The 15,215-nt window shown below is 37.8% G+C and overlaps 1 protein-coding gene across 8 annotated transcripts; it reads left to right on the top strand.

The window, feature by feature from the left end:
* The first annotated feature begins 576 nt into the window (after positions 1-576).
* Positions 577-7,153, top strand: LOC119997398 (probable LRR receptor-like serine/threonine-protein kinase At1g56140). 8 transcript variants are annotated; one of them, XM_038844376.1, is made up of 21 exons: positions 577-754; positions 841-940; positions 1,298-1,381; positions 1,471-1,627; positions 1,732-1,803; positions 1,881-1,952; positions 2,076-2,147; positions 2,243-2,314; positions 2,650-2,721; positions 2,818-2,889; positions 3,001-3,072; positions 3,731-3,802; positions 3,877-3,948; positions 4,134-4,205; positions 4,310-4,378; positions 4,807-4,872; positions 5,016-5,060; positions 5,816-5,880; positions 5,986-6,362; positions 6,471-6,666; positions 6,778-7,153. In XM_038844376.1, exons 1-21 carry the CDS (start codon positions 581-583, stop codon positions 6,948-6,950), a joined length of 2,226 nt encoding a protein of 741 aa, XP_038700304.1. In that variant the 5' UTR covers positions 577-580; the 3' UTR covers positions 6,951-7,153. The 8 variants fall into 8 exon arrangements, with proteins under 8 accessions (XP_038700304.1, XP_038700305.1, XP_038700309.1 ...); XM_038844379.1 differs by having other exon boundaries at positions 640-749; positions 841-953; XM_038844383.1 differs by having other exon boundaries at positions 640-749.
* The last annotated feature ends 8,062 nt before the right edge of the window (positions 7,154-15,215 follow it).

Below are 15,215 nucleotides of genomic sequence, written 5' to 3' on the forward strand. Positions count from 1 at the left end.
AGAAAAATTAGGAAAATACTATAAATTAAAATCTATCCAAATAAAGTAATAACCACATTAATAACACTCTCAATATCAAATTAAACATAATATTACCAAATTTAATTTTCAATTAACAAACATTCTTATAAGAAATGATAACATGACTATATAAATTATAAAAATCAAAGTCCAACATAACTATTTAAATCTCAATTAGGTTCAACTTTTGCTCTTTTAATTTTTGTTTACTTATTTATTTTCATATTTTTTAATTTTTTATCAAAAGTTATCAATTTTGAATTTTTTCAAACCGAACAATCGATATTTATATCGAAAACCGGTCGGTTGAACCCGTATTTTAACACACTGATTCTAACAAACCCACATTTGAATCAAATTTTTTTGGTGACATGAGAATTTTAGTCACAAAAATTTAAACACAATAATAAAATTTCATAAATTCAGGAAAGACGGTTGGGCAAACAAACATTAAGCGCCAATACTAAAATGTAAAGAAAACCAAGGCGCCAATAGTATATTATTCGCAAAAGGCACCAATACTAAAATCATCTCGTGCAGTGCATGTGCAACAAATGAGATGGGCTTGCAACACAGTGGGTCCCCCTATATCCCGCAACTCCGCAACGTTTCTTTTTTCTTTCTTTTTTTCATCCTCAGGAAACCTTCCTTTCTTTTGATGGACGGTCAATGTAAAGCTGGCTTCAAATTGCAATTGGTTCAAAACCACGAAGGAAAATCATATCGGTGTACGGTGTGAATCTTTGTTAATACTCAAGTTGTTTAATTAATCTAATCTACTTGAATTGCTCGTCGTGTCTGGTGCCGTATCATTTTCAGTCAGTATTCATATGCATTCGATGCACGAGAGCAGAAGAAGGGGAAGAAGAAGACAGAAAGGGAGGACAAGAGGGTGGTTATTTTGTTCAACGTCAAGAAGGTTATTAAAACAAGTATAATACAATCATTCACTTTTTGTGCGGATTGAAACCGTCAAAAACTTGACAAAGTTCTCCATGCGATTTGGTGCCTCCGCTTGGTCATAACTTTTACACCTAGAAGGCTAAAACTATATTCTATTGATCTTTCTCGGAGTCAAAGAAAGATCAATATAATTTTCCTTATCTTGGGTTTGTTTTGTTCTTGTTCTTATGTGAGATACGAATCTTCAATTAATAATATTGATGTTAATCTCTTTCTGGGTATTTTTGTCCTTTCTCAACGGCCGGCCGCTGCCGTTGTCTTTAATTATCACTCTGTGTCCGGGTTTGAGTATGTGTGTTTTGCTGTTTCTCAGTGATGGGGTTCTTGGGCTTTACTTTGCTCTTTGTTTGTGTGCTTCAAGTTGCTTATGCACAACCAGCCACCGCACCTGAAGAAGGTATCACATCTTTGCTGCTGTTATGTGTTTGATGAAAAGCCTAAACCAGTTCATGCTGCCTATGTTTCTAACATGATTTCTCTGACCAGTGGCTGCTCTTAACAAGGTCATAGATCACTGGAATTTAAGAGACAAATTGAATATGATCACTGATCCTTGTGCTCCAAATGCATCATGGGCCCCAGAAAATGCAAACCCTCGTGTTGCTTGTGACTGCAATGGGAATAGCTGCCACATTACTCACTTGTTAGTTGATTGGTTGTCTTCTTCTTAAGCGTTTTTGATATAATGGTTATTTTTGCTCTGAACTTTTTCTTTCTTCTTTTGTTCCCTTTTTACACTTGTTGCAGGAAAATATATGCTCTGGATATTTCTGGTGAAATACCCGGTGAACTGTTTGTATTAAAGCAGCTAATGGATTTGTAAGATATCAAAACTTTCAAAATCTTGGTTGTTTGTGATCCTGTTATTGATTTGATGATCTTGGATTTCGATGCAGGAATCTAGGACAAAATGTGTTGAATGGGTCCATTCCACCTGATGTTGGACAACTAACCAACATGCAATACCTGTAGTTTTCCAATAAACTTTCTACGATCTTATAATTTCAGAATTATTATATTTGTAGAACTAGTGCATATCCAAAGTTCATAAGGAATTCGTAACAGTTTTGTCCGTCTGAATGATTCAACAGTAGCCTTGGTATAAACAATCTCACGGGTCCAGTTCCTCCAGAGTTGGGCAATCTATCCAAGTTGATTTCCCTGTTAAGTACTATCTGAAATTCTGGTATCTGTTAGTCATGTTTTAATGCATTTGGTGGCAAATTACTAATTTCCTGGTGTATCTTCTGTGTTGCAGAAGTTTTAGCTCGAATAATTTCTTTGGACAATTGCCCAAGGAGCTTGGGAACTTGACCTCTTTACAGCAGCTGTAAGCCATAATCACTTGAAATTGAAATTATGAGCCATTTTTTTATGAGAAAAAGAAGCGACATCATTGCACATATCTGAGTTTTTATAGTTGAGTAGGTCTCTTTAATAGACCAGAAAAGGTCATCAGTTTATTAGTGCATGACCAGAACTTCGTTTGGTCTATGATGGGGTCATTTAGGAGACTTGCAGGTGAGAACCACTGAATTGCAGGTGGTTTTCACTTTGCTTATCAGAACAACATACGAATAACTAGGCATCCGGCCATCCACCCCACTAAGCATTGTTCTCCTTCCTTAGCATGCAATCTGATTAGTGGTTTGGCTTTCCTTGCAGATACATCGATAGCAGCGGAGTGAGTGGGCCCATCCCACAAGAATTTGCAAAATTGAAGTCCCTACAGATTCTGTACTCTAAACTTTGATTGTCAAGCAGTGAATTTAGAATCAGATCTCTTCTGAAGATGTATAAGATAAGCTTTTGAAAATTGTTTTCTCATTGCAGCTGGGCATCTGATAATATGTTATCTGGGAAGCTTCCAGAATTCTTTGGTACTCTAACAGAACTGAAGGACCTGTATGCACGATTTTTCATTGATCTCTAATTCTATCTTTAGATAATTGAGGGGCTATAAGGTAATGGTAATTCATCTATTGATGTTGACTAGTTGTGCTTTGTCCTTCACAGGAGGCTTCAAGGGACTTCACTTGAAGGTCCAATCCCAAGCAGTTTCGCTGCTTTAAACAAACTGGAGGATTTGTATGGCTTTTCAGTTGGGAAATAGTATCTTTTGAATCTTATTATGTTCTTATAACTATGTTATTTATCCTGTTATGGAATTAAGCCCCTTAATTAATATATTTGGCATTATCGTTTTGCACCGTTGCTATTTTTGAATGAGGAGCGCCTGAAATTGTTATTAACCTCAAGCCCCTGAAGTTGTGAAGTAAGGATTTAAATTATGCTTTTTTGAAACCTTTGAAATATTTTTCTGTAAGCTTATAAATTTAGGGTCCTGAAGTTAACAAAAACTTCAGAACCCCATAACGAAGTGATAAGGATGGAGCTCGAAAAATTCTTGCATTAGAATTTCTGTGCACCTAGTCTCTATATAACTGGTATATTCTCACCAGAACTAAAATGACAAAGAAACTAAGCATGATTTTCTCTCTCTGGACACTATTTTTTGATGCTTTGACTAGAGTTGGTTGTCCCTCACTTTTTGGTTCTAAAGACAGGCTGTTGTTAGGACATGATACATATTTCTAAGCACACACTTGTATCTTCTTCTTCTTTCTTTTTTTCTTTTTTTCCTTTTTTCCTTTTCTCCTTTATAGTTTTATGAATTTTTTTGTAACATTGATTGTGAATTATTGTATATTGATCATAGTATTTGATGTGATTATGGTCTTCATAGGAGAATTGGTGATCTCAATGGGGAAGATTCTTCTCTTGATTTCTTGGAAGTCCAAACAAGATTGTCGATACTGTAAGATTTTGTGTGTCTATCATTTTTTTGTTTGTGGTGTAAATCCTATTTACAATTTCTCAATTTGTATGCAGAATATTGAGAAATTGTGGCGTGGCTGGACAAATTCCAGAGCAACTTAGGACATTTACTCTGTTGGAGCATTTGTGAGTCATTGATGCCAATATAAACTTGCAATATGTGGATATTGATATATGTTCAATCTTTTTCACATGTATTATATGTTTGCCTTGCTCTTCCCAATTCTTTTACCCATTAGCTGTATTTCTCGACTTTATTTAAATCCATGTTCTAGTTTCACTTTGATAACGGGATGAAATCACAATGACAGGGACTTGAGCTTCAACAAGTTGACCGGTCGTATACCAACCTCATTTCAGAATCTGGCTTCGTTACAATTTTTGTATGTGATACAAACTAGAAAGAATTTCTCTCTTCTGACATTTTGCTGAAGGATTTGGTTCTGTTAGTCCATTTGGCTTTCAAGATGCTGATACTCTATCTCAGGTACCTTGGCAACAACAACTTGAGTGGGGATCTACCTGCTGATCTCATAGGTCCAAAGCTCATTGTATTGTGAGTTCTAATTTTCTTTCAGTAATATGTGACATCTTAAAGATAATCCTATGATGTTGCAGTTTAAATTCTTTCTGCATCCTGGTCTTTTCAATTTAGGTAGACAAAAAATTACAAACACAAATCTCATACATTAGTTTGAGCATAAGAAAATGATATCACAAGCAACTCCAAGGAATATCCCAGCTTTGAGAAAGATAAGATGACTGTCCTGATTGTTCAACGGGGACCCTTGATTGTTCAATGGGGACCCTTAAGCAGCATAGTGAGGAGCTTGACCACTTCAACTAGTGGTGCTCCTCATAAGACAACCTGTACGCTAACTATTTTTTCATTCATGACGAAGCACTCAAAAACGAAATAATTGTGACCAAACGCACGATTAGGATTTAGGGTTACTGGCTAAGTTATTGATTACTTCATTGCAGGGATGTCTCCTTCAATCCAATATCAGGAAATTTACCACAAAGTTTTGCCAAAGCAGGATTGTCAGTGTAAGTTAGGCTTTGCTTTGTCCTTCTTCAAAGCTAAGTACCCACAGAAGTAGTATTGTTCAACTATGATGCACCCCTGAATTTTTTTTCTTAGTTTCTCTTCTGCCCTTACTAGGTATAAATGACTTCCATTTATTGTTCAGGAATGTTCTTGAGACTTCCATCAATACAGAGAGTCTACAAGACAGGTGTGCTTACTTTCCAAATTCGTAGTGGTCCTCCTAAACCTTCGCGAAAATTTTCCTTTTGTAACTCAAATGAAGTAAGCAGGCCAAATAATTAGATAGGAATTCTGCTGATATGGTTACATGGTCAACTGATTGTTTGTAGGGGATCTTAGGATGATGGTGGATGAGATGGGAAACAATTGTTAACCAAATAATCGCTTTTCTTCTATCCTCTCCAGATATTGTTCGCTTTTCATTAATTAGAAAGTTAGTACTAACATTGGCATAATTGTCTTCTAATGGAGATGACCTGGTGCCCAACTAATTATCGTACTTCTTTGATCAGTGTATCTCACTGAGGTTGCAGAAAATCCAGTGGAACTAATTTGTTATGAACCCTTTTTTTTTGGTTTATGTGAAGTTACAAATGTGTGTCTTCAACAGGTGGAATATTTTTGAAGTTGAGGTAAATGTATTATCTTCATTTTACCCATTTATACGTTAATACAGCAATGTTTTTCTTCAAATAATTTAAGATGAAAGTTATAATTCAACCTTGCAAGTGACAAATCACAATCTTGGTAAATGGTAATGTCAGTATAATCCCAAGTCTACTAACTTTTAGAACTTTAATTGTTTTGTGGAATTTTTCCTGCTTAGCGCGGTCAAATTTCTTGATACCTGGACATAGCCCAACCTGTAATGTCATAACTCCTGTTGGTCGCATCTCATTTGAAATTGATTTTTTCTAACCGAGATGGTAATGATGGATACAGCAAGGCTTCTGGAGTGTTAAAGTGCCTCCAAGGCAATACCAAATGCACCGACATCATTCTGCAGTGTGAGTGCAGCTCTGTCTAAACATACTTGGAATATTTAAAATTGTGCTATGTCTGTGATCAAGACATGAACCTAGAAGATAAAATTTTGCTTATGTTTGTTGCAGCTTCTTTTTCTATCAAGTGTGGAGGCTCAGCCCAAAAGTCTGCATCTGGCATTGAGTTTGATGGTGACTCTGAAGATGTGGGAGCCGCGTCATTTTACACAAGCCCTGATGACCAATGGGCAGTCAGCAACACTGGAAATTTCATCTCGAACCCAAATGGACCTCAGTATATAGCAAAAACTGATTCTCAAATCACTGGAACTTTGAATTCTGAGCTGTATAAGACAGCAAGGATTTCAGCAAGCTCGCTGAGATATTATGGCCTTGGGTTAAAGAATGGGAGGTACAATGTTGAACTTCACTTTGCCGAGATAGCTATGGATGACTCTTACAGTTGGAGAGGTCTTGGGAGGCGCTTGTTTGACATTTACATCCAGGTAAGGGGAAACATTATTAGGAATTCAAGGACTGGCCATTTAATTTATCCAGAAACTGCCATTGGCCAGTTTCTTATCATATTATCTTAAATTGTGAATTGGCTTAAGGGTGAGAGAGTTCTCCAAGACTTGAACATCAGAAAAGAAGCTGGTGGATCCAAAAGAGCCTTGATAAAAAGATTTGAAGCAAATGTGACAAACTCAGCAATGGATATACACTTCTTCTGGGCTGGGAAGGGCACTTGCTGCATTCCATTTCAAAGCACATACGGACCCTTAGTATCAGCAATCCATGTTTCTCAAGGTTTGCTTAAGTTCATTTCTTCTATTTCAGCCCCATTTTGCAATTTTTATCTTTCAGTTGTTAGTTAGCTGTTTCTTATTCCTGACTTGCTATGTTACAACATTGCTGCAGTTTCTGATAGCACCGGCGCTTCCAAGAGAAACAAGAAGCGTATAGGAAGAATCGTTGGAATCACTGCAGGATGTGTTGCTGGGGCTGTTGTTATTTCCTCCTTGGTGTATCTATGGTGGACAAAGGAAGCAGCACCTAAACACATGCGGGTTCATACTGACTCGCCCAAGTGATGATCAAACCAGAAAAATAAAACTCCATAGGGAACTGTAAAATAGTATATGGCCTGCATGGCCTTCTATGGCTTTGATTTCACTTCAGGGTTGTGCTTGGGTGGCCCCTTGTGTTTCCATTGTTTTTTAGTGTCTTGTAGTTTTGCTGTATGCAGATGCTGCTTAGTGTAAAAGAAGGGCAGTGATGATTTTATTTTGGTGTATGCAGATTCTTACTGCTTACTACTTACTGCTTAGAATAAACTAGTTGTTTTCTTTGCTCAAAACAGCCAAATAAATCGGCTCAAATGCTTACTGGTAAAGCAATGGTGAAGTACTTTTGCAAAGCAGGATTATTTCTTTGACAATAGATTCTAACAAAGAAAAGCCCAGTTGTGAGACTTTTGTGGGCCGGGCCTTATGTTCACCGTTAGTTTTTGATGGGGTAGCTTCTTCTGTCACATCCTGATTTTTTCTAAAGACACCCTGTCAATTGATTTTTACAAGGGATTGTTGAAGAAAAAAAGGAAGAAGAGAATGATTGCAAGTGTCGTTTTTCTTTCATAATAACTTTATGTTACAAAGTCTAACATATATAGTTACAGAATCACACGTCTTTCTCCCTAATTCTACTGTCAATCCCATAATTATAGGGATGTAATTATGGAATGTTGACTAATATCATATCATGCCGTGTTGAATGTTGACTAATACCATATCATGCTGTGTTGACTAATACCATATCATCTAATATTCCCCCTCAAGCTGGATCAAGAGGATTGATTGAGCCAAGCTTGGAAAGTAATCGGTGAAACTGAGTAGAAGATAGCGCTTTGGTGAATATGTCCGCGAGTTGATCATGACTACGAGTATATTTGGTGGCAATCAATTCGGACTGAACCTTTTCTCGAACATAATGACAGTCAACTTCAATATGCTTGGTTCTTTCATGGAATACTGGATTAGAAGCAATATGCATAGCAGCTTGATTATCACAATAGAGAAACATAGGTTGAGAATGAAGAAAACCCAAGTCAGCAAGCAACATTTTTAGCCATATAATCTCAGAAGCGGTAGAAGCCATTGCACGATACTCTGCTTCGGCACTTGATCTAGCAACAACTAGTTGTTTTTTACTCTTCCAGGAAACTAAATTTCCACCAATAAATATGCAGTATCCAGTAGTCGATTTTCGATCAAGAGTATTACCTGCCCAATCCGCATCAGTATAACCAATTATCTGTGTGTCTCCATTATTCTTCATGAGTATACCACGCCCAATCGACCCTTTTAGATAGCGAAGAATACGTTTAACAACAACCATATGTGCGGTGGTGGGTGAGTGCATAAATTGACTCACAATACTAACTGCATGACTAATATCAGGTCGCGTAATGGTAAGATAAATAAGCTTTCCAACCAACCGTTGATAAAGGTTAGGGGATTCCAGAGATTCACCAGTAATAGTCAACTGAAGTTTGCTATCCAGAGGAGTTCTAGCAGGTTTGCAGTCAAGCATATCAACTTCACGCAATAAGTCAAGCACATATTTGCGTTGATTGAGAAAAAGCCCTTTATGAGAAGTGGCCATTTCGATTCCCAGAAAATACTTAAGAATTCCGAGATCCTTAATAGCAAATTTCTGGTGAAGAACACTTTTCAGGTCAGCAATAGCTGCATCATGGTTACGAGTAAAAATAAGGTCATCAATGTAAATTAACACAACCAATCTCTTACCAGATTTAGTTCGAACAAAGAGAGAATGATCAGCATGGCTTCTTATGAACCCAATCTCTTCAAGCACAGCACTCAACTTGGCGTACCAAGCCCGGGGAGATTGTTTTAATCCATAAATGGATTTATGCAATTTACACACCAATTTTGGGTCGCTGCTTTGAGGATGGCCTGGTGGGAGTTTCATATATACTTCTTCCTGGAGATCTCCATGCAAGAAGGCATTTTTAACGTCCATCTGAGATAGAGACCATCCATGATTTACAGCCACGGACAATAACGCTCTAACGGTTATCATTTTTGCCACAGGTGCAAATGTCTCCTTGTAGTCTACTCCAAACGTTTGAGTGAAACCTTGTGCTACCAATCGTGCTTTATGTCTTTCAATGGAGCCATCTGACTTGAATTTTGTCTTGTATACCCATCGACTACCAACTGCCTTCTTATCATTCGGTAGTTGAACAACACTCCAAGTTTTATTGTCATTTAGAGCTTGAAGTTCTTCTTGCATAGCACGTCGCCAGACTTCTTGATCGTTGGCTTCTTGAAAGTTTCGAGGTTCAGCTTCTTTGGTAATGGTACTGAGATAAGCTACATAAGATGAGGATAATCGATGATATCCAATAGCATTATTGATTGGATATCTTACCGTATATGTGACATAATCTTGCAGCTTTGATGGTGGTCGACGTTCACGGAGAGGATTGCGTCGAGGAGATAAACCAGTAGGATTAAGTGCTTCAATTTGTAAATTAGTACCTGTAGCTGCTTCAAGTGTTGGATCAATATTGGGAGTTGATGTGTGAGATTCTTCATGTGATGGCATATTATTGTCGGTAACAGTAGCAGGAGATTCCACCTCTTTAGTATGATCAAAAGCATAATTGTTATCTGTTGAGGTTGGCAATGGAAATAAGTCACAAAAGGACTCTTCCCCCTGACTCGAAATATCACCAGAGCGAATATAATAGGGAGTGCCTTCATCAAATCGAACGTCTCTGGTGACAAATACTTTGTTAGAGATAGAGTGATAGCACTTATACCCCTTTTGTGTAGGAGAGTAACCCAAGAAAACACATTTGGCTGCCCTGGGATCCAGCTTGTCACGTTGAGAGGATTGAATGTGCACAAAGCAACAACAACCGAAAACCTTAAGGTGTGACAAGCTCGGCTTCTTTCCTGTCAACAACTCAAATGGAGAGATGAAATTTAAAATTCTACTAGGCAGCCGATTAATAAGATAGGTGGCTGTGAGCACCCCTTGAGACCAAAATTTCTTGGGAATATTCATTTGAAACATTAGTGATCTTGTTTTCTCAAGTAGGTCTCGATTCTTTCTCTCCGCTATGCCATTTTGTTGTGGAGTACCAACACAACTAGTTTGATGAATGATGCCATGCATGCTCAAGTATTGTGTCATGATATGAGACATATATTCTGTGCCATTATCTAATCGTAGAATCTTAATTGAAGATGAGAATTGAGTCATTATCAGTTTATGAAAATCTTGAAACACATGAACAACTTCACTTTTTGATTTTAAAAGATATAGCCAAGTAAACCGAGAGAAATCGTCAACAAATGTGACAAAATATTTATAACCATCAAATGACTCGAGAACCGGGCCCCAAACATCAGAATGCACCAAATCAAAAATTTTATTTGAACGAGATGTAGAGGAAGAAAATGGTAACCGAGTAGATTTGGAGAAGTGACAAACATCACAATTGATGGAATTTTTATTGAAACTAGGAAAAAACTTTGCTAAAATTAACTCTGAGGGATGTGCTAGACGTTGATGCCACAATTGTTGCTCTGGAGCTAGAAAGGCATTCACGTGAAATCCCTTAGGAACGCGACAATCTTTGAGAAGATAATAAAGACCTTGAAAGAAAAAGCCCTCACCAATCGTCCTCTTGGTGACTATATCCTGAAATACAACATTGTGAGAATAAAAAATAACATGGCAATTTAGTGAAGCAATAATCTTTCCAACAGAGAGTAGTTGAAAAGGGAAGGAAGGAACATATAGAACAGATGATGCAATTTGGTCAGAGAGTAGTTTTAATTGTCCTTGCCCATTAATTGATGCACTTTTGCCATTAGCAACTGATATTTGAGATGCTGGAGACAATGTCTCAAAATCAAGTAAGATGCTACGATTATTAGTTATGTGATCAGTGGCACCTGAATCTATGACCCAAAAATCATGCACATTACTTACATTAAGAGCAGTTGAGAAAGCATTCAAAATACCTGGTTTGTCTTCATTTGAGACATTCTTATTTTCAGCAAGAAAACCCGCAAATTGGCTAAGCATGGCTGATGAACTTTCATTCTCATTCTTATCAATCTCACCTTGTTTTGCTCGAAGATAAGAGGCGAATTCATTGATGAGCGTGATCGGGCTAGAAGTAAACTTTGAGAGCTCATCCGTGGATGAAGCTGTCACATGATTGGCCTTGTAGCCTGATGATTGGAAACGTTTCTGTGCACTCTTGTTGTCTCTTGCAAATTTTGGCTTTAATTCAGGATGAAGAATCCAACATCGATCCATGGTATGACCGATATTGTTACAGTGAGTGCACTTCAATTCGGGTCTCCTACCCTTATTTCCTTTTTCTTCAGATCGTCTATGGTTGGATACATAGGCCCGGGCCTCAGAAAAATCAGATTTAACATTTACGTTCATAACTTTTCTACGAACTTCTTCTCTAGAAATAGTTGAACATACATTTGCAAGGGAGGGTAGTTCTGAATTCATGAGTATGCGACTACGTAGATCTTCATAGTCAAGAGAAAGACTAGCCAAAAGTTGAAAAATTTTATCTTCTTCAGCCCGTTTTAACAGAACGGCGGAATCAGTTGTATGTGGACGATAAATGGATAATTCATTCCACATACTTTTCAAACTACCAAGAAATTGCACAAAAGGTTTACCTTCTTGCTGAAGACTTGCAATATCTTTCTGGAGTTGAAACACGCGCGCAGCATTATTCTGGTTCCCGTACATCTCTTTAACGGCTTTCCATAGATCTGCAGAAGACTCTGAAAAACTGAAAATCTCAGCAAGATGGAGTTCCATAGAGTTAAGCAGCCAAGTCATGACCAATTTGTCATTTGCGATCCAAGCTTTATATTCTCGTGAATTGGCATCAGGAGCAACGCTATTCTCATCGATAAATTCAAGCTTTGATCTTCCACCAAGAGCCAATAAAATAGCCCTTGACCAAGGAAGGTAGTTGAATTCATTCAAGAGGGCTGAAGTCAAACGCTGATTGGGATTAACTTCAAAAAAATTTGATGATGCAGAGACAGAAGAACTTTCTGCCTTTGAACTGGACGAGATAATATCTGCCATTTTTAGGCAAAACAAGGATGGAGCAGATGATTATGAACGGCCCTCCTCTGATACCATGAAGAAAAAAAAGGAAGAAGAGAATGATTGCAAGTGTCGTTTTTCTTTCATAATAACTTTATGTTACAAAGTCTAACATATATAGTTACAGAATCACACCTCTTTCTCCCTAATTCTACTGTCAATCCCATAATTATAGGGATGTAATTATGGAATGTTGACTAATATCATATCATGCCGTGTTGAATGTTGACTAATACCATATCATGCTGTGTTGACTAATACCATATCATCTAATAATTGTCAACTTAGATTGGGGTATCTTTTTACAAGGGATTGTCAACTTAGATTGGGGTATCTGTCGAAAAAATCGGGTGTGACTAAAACTATCATTTTGATAGATCTAACTACATGGTACAAATCCAATGGGCTTACATAGTCTTTTAAGCAGAAAATCAGTTAGTATCCTACTAGAGTACTAGAACAGGTGGGGACGGCTAGCGATTCAGATTTCAGACCACCTATGACGCTAAAACTCGATTTTTAGTTTTAGGCGCTCATTTGGGTCATATAGGCCCACTCCTATGGAACCTACAAAAGCCCATAGGGGCCCAACGTATCCCCCACTCTATGACTCTACAAGGGTAAACTTGAGTCACACTCCTAAATTTATTAAAGAGACCCATTGTTAAACGAACTCTCAAAATTCTTAAGTTTTTATAAACACACCGAAAATACAGCAAATCTGGAACATTTTCAAAATACACCCTAGAGAAAAAACAAGTAAAGTGGAAATCAAATCTCTCAATTCATATTGAACTTGTCAAAACAAGTAAGAAATTTACAATTAACAACCCTATACATCAAAATCATCCAACAATAAGTGAATATACAAGTATTCAACATGTTATCAATATTTGACACCTTACTGAGCAACATCACCTGTGAATTCTACAACAAGAATGAGCAACAACATTTGTGAATTCTACAACAAGAACAACGACAAAACCAAACACTCCAAACAAATATAATTAAGCCTAATAAATACTTTCTAATCACAAGCACAAGCAACAGAACTTTGATATGCAAGGCTGCAATGCATCCGTCTGGATCTAAGCAATGGAACTTCGATTTGTGAGAACTTCTTGACGGCAACCGCAAGAAGTTTGACTCACATACGGCTAGCCTCCATCTACTGGTAGAAGATTCTGATGATTAGACTAGTGAGGAGTGGGAGGATGACATAACTAAGAGATCATATCGTGAAAGATGGATGAGTAGCAATCGAAGGCCTTGCGGTACTTCTTGGTGGTCCAGACATAGATCGACAAACCAAAGCTTTAGGGTATGGGGTGTTATGAGCTGGTTCATAAAAAAACATATGATCAACGCGAAATCAACCTCAGTCAGGGTGTCTTTAGTAAACTTATGGGTGCGATTAAAGTTTACCCTCTACAAGTACAGAACAACAGGCCCATTTGGTGAATCTTTGGCAGGTAAGAGCCGCAAGGCAAAGAACGTGTTATTTTCAGCTTTTCTTTCCCTACTTTGGTTGTTTTTAACTTGTTACAAATCTATACGTTAAGAAAAACTGGATTTACAATATTGCCACGCTAAGAAACTAACGGTAGTGCTAAATGACCCAACAAAATTTATCCCAAATTCTCCCAATCCTACATGGCATTTCACATCAGCAGCCAGATCACTCTTTTGTCTCTATATAATCACTCACATTCTCTCTCTTTCTTCTCTCTTTCCTCTCTTTCTCTCTCCTTTCTCTCCCTCCCACTCTCACGAAACACCACCACCACCACCACCACTGTAGCTCTTCCGTCCAGCCACCGATTGGAGTAGTCGACCCACCAAACGGAAGCGCCCGACCACCACCATCATTTTTCGACACTCCGTGCCACCCACCGTCGCCTGTATCGTCGAAAAAAAACTCCAAAAGGACGAGATCACCATAGCACAAATCGCGTCAATCCGGCCACCTCTTGCGATTTCTCCGACAACCGACCTCATATTTGGACTCCAGGCGTCGATACACACCTTACCCATCCATTTTTCGGCCAAATAGTTTCCTAATTCCGACGACCCGAGCAAATTGCATTTTTTCAAAAACAATGTAATTTGTCGATCCGAGCATTCAGCCACCTCCAACAACATCTCTGGCCACCTCCAACAAAATTCCCAGCCACCACCAACAACAATGTAATTTTGTTCTCATTTTTTTGCATATTTAGAAGTTACACTGTTTTGAAAACAATGTAACAATGTGTTTACAACCATTTGAATGATTATGTTTTTAAAACAATGTATTTACCTTGTTATTCTTGTCTGGTTTGTGGACTATTTTTTTTTTCTGCAGCTTATATTTGTCTATTGTGGAAATTACCTTGTTTTGAAAACAATGTAATTGCAGGTCTGTGTGAAAAAAAATGTAATTGCATGTCTGTATACAAATAAACAATGTAATTGCATTTTTTAACAGCAAAAAAAACAATGTAATATCATTCTTTTCAATGTAATTCGTGAATATGAATGATTTATTTGTATATTTGTGGTTAAATGAGATGTGATGAAATAATGGAAGTGTGGGAGAAAATGAAAGTGGAAAATAAAAGAGGGAATGTTTGATTTTCAAATTTTAAATAAAAGAGAATGGAGAAAGAAGGGGGAAATTTGATTTTCAAAAAAAATTGACCATGTCAACAAATATTCCACGTCGACATGATTATGTGACACTACCGCTTAAACTGAGACAATTTGGGTTAAAAAAAGTTGGGTATTTAACATTTTCGACAATAAATTTTCTCTCCCTCCCACTCTCACGAAACACCACCACCACCACCACTATAGCTCTTCTATCCAGCCACCGATTGGAGTCGTTGACCCACCGAACGGAAGCGCCCAACCATCACCATCATTTTTCGACACAACATGCCACCCACCGTCGCCTGTATCGTCGAAAAAAAACTCCAAGAGGACGAGATTACCATAGCACAAATCGTGTCAATCCGGCCACCTCTTGCGACGTCTTCGACAACCGACCTCATATTTGGACTCCAGGCGTCGATACACACCTTACCCATCCATTATCCGGCCAAATAGCTTCCTGATTCCGACGACCCGAGCAAATAGCATTGTTTCAAAAACAATGTAATTTATCGATCCAAGCATTCAGTCACCTCCAA

This window comes from Tripterygium wilfordii, chromosome 4, assembly GCF_013401445.1.
Source record: "Tripterygium wilfordii isolate XIE 37 chromosome 4, ASM1340144v1, whole genome shotgun sequence".
NCBI classification, from domain to species: domain Eukaryota; kingdom Viridiplantae; phylum Streptophyta; class Magnoliopsida; order Celastrales; family Celastraceae; genus Tripterygium; species Tripterygium wilfordii.

Coding starts and splice junctions, on each gene's coding strand:
- LOC119997398 (XM_038844376.1), top strand. CDS start 581: ATGGGCTTGCAACACAGTGGGTCCCCCTATATCCCGCAACTCCGCAAC. Junction 1,382..1,470: donor AGCCACCGCACCTGAAGAAG/GTATCACATCTT, acceptor TTCTCTGACCAG/TGGCTGCTCTTAACAAGGTC. Junction 4,206..4,309: donor CTGGCTTCGTTACAATTTTT/GTATGTGATACA, acceptor ACTCTATCTCAG/GTACCTTGGCAACAACAACT.